This window comes from Perissodus microlepis, chromosome 12, assembly GCF_051167445.1.
Source record: "Perissodus microlepis isolate ML-2025 ecotype Zambia chromosome 12, ASM5116744v1, whole genome shotgun sequence".
Lineage (NCBI taxonomy): Eukaryota > Metazoa > Chordata > Actinopteri > Cichliformes > Cichlidae > Perissodus > Perissodus microlepis.
The window spans coordinates 35,363,450-35,370,083 of NC_140472.1; the positions used below are offsets into that span (position 1 = coordinate 35,363,450).

The following is a 6,634-nucleotide window of genomic DNA, read 5'->3' on the forward strand; positions in this document are numbered from 1 at the left end:
TTTCAAAATGCTGCTGTCATGACCAATTTAGCCACATGAGGCTGAAGTAAGGACTACTGCTCTAATGACTCGTAACAACCCAACAAATTGATCCAGTTTCCAAGAACTGGCCCATAAATTGTTTGTTTGCATGTTTAATAATCCATCAATGCTGCAGTCAAGCCCGAGCAAAAGGAAGCTACTCCAAGGTGCTCTGAACTTAGCAAGATGACTGACAGCGGTCAACAAGAAACACCCTCCCCTTACTCACCCAGCCTCCCTGCTGACACACCAGCGACCGAGTGAACACATTTCCTGCTCGTTCAACACTTCCCACATGACCTGCACAACAACCATAAATCCAGGAATAGACACGCAACAACATACACCACAAACTGTATATGGTTGCTACAGCAGCTACAAAGTCTTTCTGTGGCATCAAACATTAATATGTCACTGCCTTTGTTTTACATTTTAAGTTCAGTGAAACAATTTGTTCATTTGTTTTCTTCTAAACATATTTATGAAAAGGTTTCCTGCAAAAGACAACGACATGTAACTGACATGTAGTTTTATACTCCACCATTAGGTGGCAGTCTCTGCTATATTTTGGGGGGCACTGTGTATGTTCCACCAAATTCACAGCAATACTGGTAACAATGATAATTAATGATAACAATAATTATATAAAAAACATCTACCTAAGGAGCTAAACTGGCATTCAAGCAGTGGAATAAATGAACACATACATTATTATGACTAACACAAGACTCGAGTGCTGCACTCTGTGCAGGACAGGTATTTTCTTCTTCCTCGGTCCTCTAATGAAAGGATTAGTTTGATCATAGCATATACGTGTTTCTGTTTGTTCCCAAACTCTCTCAGATGATTGGCTCAGTCTTGATTAAGTACCAAGAATCATAACATATATGAGGTGATTGACTGAAGTATTCACTTCAAATAAAAAGTACTCTTTCTTTTCTGAGTAATGATTTTTATAAACTGTGTGATCGCGGCAACAGACACGAGGAAACTGTTGATCGAGTGCTGATATTGTTTCAAAGCCTGTGGTCAAACTATCATAAATACTATAGAGGACACTGGGTGCAGACGTGTACATGACTGATACTTTCAGCCAATTTAACAAAAAAGACAGTTTGTGGAAGTAATCAATGATTTAAGACAGACTGTTGATGGAGGTGAATGTGTGAAGATCATGTCACTGAATCCTAAGGAGGAGGAGATCCTCAACATGTGAAGCTGTCAGTTGTGTATTTCTCATGTTCCTTTGTTTCTCATGAGTGAATATTCTCTGTGTTCATTTCTTCTGAAGAAAAGCAGTGAAAACGTTTCTTGGACCTCAAATTAGACTGTAACTGTAAACTCATTATATTAACGATGCTACTTTGAAAGGTACAGTTTGAAACTGCAGTACAATCAAAGAAAAAGAGAGCAAATGTGTATTTTTTATTCATGCCTCCAGCTTTATTAGAAAGTAGAAAAAGCAGAAAGTAGAAAAAGATGTTTGTTTTTTTGGTTTTCAAGCAACAGATAATTAATGCGAAATGAAGAAAAGAAGATTTTTTTTTGTGTCTTTTTCAACAAACCTGTCCACAAGCCTCATTTTCAGTTTCAGTTGGTTGTGTATGAGCTGTTGAATCTGTCTGTTTGACAGTCTGAATAATCTCTCTGTTTCATCAATCGCGGGTTTTGTGTGCACATAAAAATTGCTTCTCCCTGGTTTTACTGCAGCTGCACTCATCTGCAACAACCAGGACCACTCATGTCTGGGAGTTCTTTAAATTATTTGGAAAAATGATGATTAAATATAACCATGTTTCTGTCTGGTTTGTGTGGTGAAAGATGGTAAAATTTCAAACAGTGTTTCCAATTTTTTTTACAGTAGGACTAAAATGTGGAGGGAGGTCAGTCCAACTTCTCTGCCATAAGATCATGCAGTGGACTAACCAAGTGCAGAATCTATTTAAAAAAAAGTATAGCAAGCTGGCAGAAACTAAATTATCATAAGCTGTAAGAGGAACAATGAAATGATAAACTGAATAATGGTCTACAGAGACAACACTGACAGATGTAACATCAAATCATGCAGACTGATGCTGATGGTTTCACACATTTAGAATAACTTCATCGTAGTTTTGATCCAGTACAGTTGTTTCTCTGAGATAAACGAGTAGATTCCAGGTTTTGTAACGATACCACAACCCCGTCCAAAAGAAGTGACTCCAACCAGCGCTCCATCGCACAACAGCGGGCCTCCTGAATCCCCCTGCAGCAAGAACAAACACATGACAGTGTTTCAGGAGCTGAATGAACATTTACTTCAAACAAGGAAAAATACATGGATTCTTCATACGTACCTGACAGGTATCAGCGACGTTTGTACCATCTGAACCAGCACATATCATGTGTTTGGTGATCTCAGGTCTGTGGTTGTAATAATCACGAGAGTTGCACGTCTGTCTGTCCACCACAGTCACATTGACAGACTTGAGGACGTCTGATGTTTGGTTGTTTTCAGTTTCTCCCCATCCGGCCACCAGACACCTGCTGCCAGCTGCCGGGTCTCTCACAGTGTTGCCAAACTCGAGCCACTGCACTTCCCTGGTTTTCCTCACCGGTTCTTTAAGCTGAAAAAAGTTAAAAAGAATATCAGATATTGATAATGAATCTCTCTACATTAACTACATTAAATAAACAGATATTTGCTAAAAAGTTGTAGCACCACTCATTTATTTCTAATATTTTGCTTGGAAAAAATGAAATATGTGCAGTGCTGAGTTGAAACATCTCTATAAAGACATGGAAATACACTTTATATTTTAAAAAATGAAACTAAGTTTTAGTTAAGTAAGCAAAACCTGAGTTGGCTGTAGGAGGTACAGCAGGTTATCTACTAATCGGATGGTTTGGTGTTTGATCCCTGGTCGCTCCAGTCTGCATGTCAGAAATCCTTTGGCAAGATACTGAACCCCACGATGCTCTCTGATGCATACGTTAGAGTGTGAGTGTGTCAGTGTTACACAGAAAGCACACATAGAAAAATTGTTTGGGTGAATAACCATGTTGTGTAACGCTCTGAGTGCTTAGGTAGAGTGGAAAGGTGCTAAATAAGAACCAGTCCATTTACGATTGACATTATTTGTATCAGACCCTGATAGGGATGGGTATTGATAAGATTTTCACGATTCCATTTTCAATTCTGTTTAACGATTCGATTCTTTATTGATTCTTTTTAAAAAAGGAGAACACTAAGGTCAATTAGCTTAGAACTTTGTTTTATATCTTCTCTTTGAACAAGATAGAAATTTAGCAGTAACATGGCCTTACAAACCCAGCAGTGAGATCTTAAGAGATCCAGCCTACGGCTCTTCAATGGGGTGTCACAGGGTCCCCAGGAAAAAAAATTGTAAATGTAAAATAATAAAATAAATATTCTTCTGTAGCAATAACAAAGTATAACATAAATTATTCTGTAGCAATTACACAAGAATATCCAGTAATGTCCCTGCCTACAATTAAACACATTCACTTACCGAAAGTCGACCGTCTCACACTTCTGGGTGCAAATGGCTGCAAGCCTTTGACCACAAACTTAGTCACTGCTCGGTGACATTCGTCTATCCTGGCCTGAAAGGAGACGCTAACGGTAGACTGCAGCGAGAACTGCCAGCATCTGAGCCAGCCAATGCGTCCTTCATTTCCCCGAATTTGAAGGATGGGTCGGGTGTGTCCTTCGTGGCCCACCATATCCCAGAATTCATAGCGTGGCCCAGCCAAATTTCAGCTGCCAACAATGGCGGCCGCTGCTAAGTTTTAAAATTAGTCTTATTACTCTTTCTGGGTCACAAAATAAACTTTTAACATATTTTCAGGCGAGAAAGAAGCAGATATTTGAAAGAAGCTTTCAAATATCTGCTTGGTTTATCAAGACATGGCATATTTGCAAAAGTGCGCCGACGTTTTTGGAGACGTCTGTTAGCCACCCGCTGGATAGCAAGTTCAGTGGTCACTCGAGTCGGCGAGAGCAGCGGAATCGCGGCTTCGTCGTTTTCAGATCCCCGCTCTTTCGCTACTCAGGTTAAACATGATATATAAGTCACTTAAAAATGTAATTGTTTTCCTTTTTTCTGTGTTTTATTTGTTCCGGAGTAAATCGGTTTGGCTGAGATCAAAGTTATTAGATTATTAGATTAAATAAAACGTTATTAATCTATCTGGTGGGTTCCTCCGGGATTTTCACACAGCTGAATAAACGTCAAACAGAAAACTGATTAAACAGAAGTGTGAGACGGTCGAGAATTTACGCCAGCGTCCTGTTATATTTTAGATAGCAAGGAGCAGACGGCCGAGTTTATTAAACTCCACCGACACAGCGGTGACGCAGATCTGAAGGCTAGACCGTTCCGTTTCACAGCCTCGCACTTCCGGCCTTCTTGGTCTTCGAAGGACCCGGCCCACGTAGACCGCGAAGGCCGGGTCCTCCGAAGGATGCAGCCGACATTTTGGAACACAGCTTCTGTCTGTCTCTCTCATCACGGTCACCTAAATGCACAGTAATGGCAGGTTTGTGATAAGGCAGATCGCGCTAACATAATATGCACTGTTGTTGATTATTTACCTGCCGCATTAACGGGAGAGGACGTGCAAACGTTACGGCTGCTGCTGGGCTGAGATTCACGAGTCCGGAGCAGAATTTAAAACACGACATTCATTTAAGGTCATCGCGTGTTTTGTGAGCAAATGCTTTTGCATATTCGTAGTGTTTCCTCCCTTAAATGAAATATCTACTTTGCAAGTATTGCAAGTTGTCCTGTTGTCATCTGTTCTCGTAAAGTATGACCAAACTTTTGAGCGTTTGAGCCGCTTAGTAAATGATGCTCCGCAACGTGGTGACGTCATTCGGGGCGACTGGAATCGATAAGGGAATCGTTTGCAAAAATGGCAAACAATTCCAAGGAATTGAAACAGTGGGAACCGGTTCTCAACAAGAACCGGTTTTCGATACCCATCCCTAGACCCTGATATATCACCTTACCTTCAGCAACATGAGGTCATCGTCTAACTTTGCACAACAGTAGTCAGGATGAGGAAAACTTTTCTCAACGACTCTTTGATGCTTGGAACTTTCGTTTTTCGTTCTGGAGTGGGCTCCCAGGATCACCCAGTAACTCCTGTAAAAGAAAAAACACAATCTGGTGATGAAGGTTTACATATTTAACAGGTTAACAGGTCAGCGGCTTCTAAAACAGTCATCATAGTTCTTTATTATTGTGTATTACTACATATGGCTGGGTTATAGCTGTTACTGAGCTTTGGGTGAATCTGCGTTATTTTTTCTTCCAGCTGAATGAAGAAATTAAAATGTACATAAAATGTTTTAGATCAAGAAATGTATCAAATGTTTGATGTGTATGTAGCTGTGACTTCTGTGTTATTTTAAGTGAGTGCAACACTTATATTTTGCTTGTTATTCCATCTTAAATAAAACTTTCTAGAACACCTCTGTACAGATATTGTGCTTACAAGAGAGTGAAAAATCAGCTTTAAATGTTCTATATTCATCCTCTCCATTCAATGTAATTAGCTTTGCATGTATAATTATAGCAGTGTGTATTATTCTCTTTCTCTAACGAAGAGGCCAGCCGCCGTTTACAGAAAGCACATTTCTGCTGCTCTGGCCCTGATCTCATTCTTTCAGTAACTACCCAGAGCTCGTGACCACAGGTGAGGGTAGTGACCTCTGGGTAGTTACTGAAGGAATAATAGTCAGTTGAAAATAAATACTGCATTATTTTTAAAATTGAGGAAAATAAGACCTCAGATTCTTACCCAGTGCAGTGGGCAGCTGTCAGCACCCACTGTGGATGGATTAATGTCCCTCCACACCAAGAATTGGTCACAGTTCTAAGATAGGCCATATAAGGCAGTGAGTGTGGCTCGACTTCTTTCCCATTAATAATCTCAGACCCACGACCTGAAACAGAAACAAAATATCAGGACACATAAATGAAGAACAGATGAGTGAAACAAACACCTGAAGGATATCAGCAGTGTGACTTTGCATTACGCTTATTTACATGAAGATTAAAATTACCAATAGGTAAATTAAATTACAGTGGAAAACATCACTCACCTGGCTGGATGATGAAGAGGAGCACACATGAGATGAGAAGACTGAAATTCTTCAGGCAGGACATTTCTTCTTCTTCCCTCTCTTTGATCAGAGGCTGAATGCACTGAAACCCACTGTGATGCTCAGCTTTATGTGCTGAGCTGAGGGGGCGTGGTCTGACATTGGATGAGTAAGATAAACTGACACACCCATCCAAACCCGTCAAAACCTGCAGTGAAATCTCATCAAAATGTAACACACACACATATGAAATCATTTTGATTCTGTTTGGTTCCAAACAAAAGTATTTCAATAACTAAAACAACAAACAGGAAAACATGCTCAAACGATAAATTGACAACCTCATTTTCAGTTTAAGATCATCATACTTCTAATCTCTCTTTGTTGAATCCACTGTGGTGCAAAGATTTATACGATCAGCTGAAGGGTGAAAATGAAGGAGCGAAATGGACACATCCACTCAAACCTTTCATAACCTGCAGTGAAATCTGTGATTAATAT

General features: G+C 39.9%; 1 protein-coding gene across 1 annotated transcript; it reads right to left on the minus strand.

The window, feature by feature from the left end:
- Window positions 1-1,460: 1,460 nt before the first annotated feature.
- LOC146376777 (granzyme K-like) lies at window positions 1,461-6,216 on the minus strand. The gene is made up of 5 exons (XM_084945415.1): window positions 6,134-6,216; window positions 5,830-5,974; window positions 5,036-5,171; window positions 2,358-2,627; window positions 1,461-2,266 (listed from the first exon to the last, which is right to left on the minus strand). The coding sequence occupies exons 1-5, from the start codon at window positions 6,195-6,197 to the stop codon at window positions 2,114-2,116; spliced, it is 768 nt and encodes a 255-aa protein (XP_084801541.1). The 5' UTR covers window positions 6,198-6,216; the 3' UTR covers window positions 1,461-2,113.
- Window positions 6,217-6,634: the final 418 nt, after the last annotated feature.

What these genes read in the sequence shown, in the direction of transcription:
- LOC146376777 (XM_084945415.1), bottom strand. Translation starts at nt 6,197, where the DNA reads ATGTCCTGCCTGAAGAATTTCAGTCTTCTCATCTCATGTGTGCTCCTC. An exon ending in ACAGCTGCCCACTGCACTGG is followed by an intron (nt 5,172 to 5,829) that starts GTAAGAATCTGA and finishes TTTCTTTTACAG; the next exon opens with GAGTTACTGGGTGATCCTGG. An exon ending in ATGACCTCATGTTGCTGAAG is followed by an intron (nt 2,628 to 5,035) that starts GTAAGGTGATAT and finishes AACTTTTTTCAG; the next exon opens with CTTAAAGAACCGGTGAGGAA.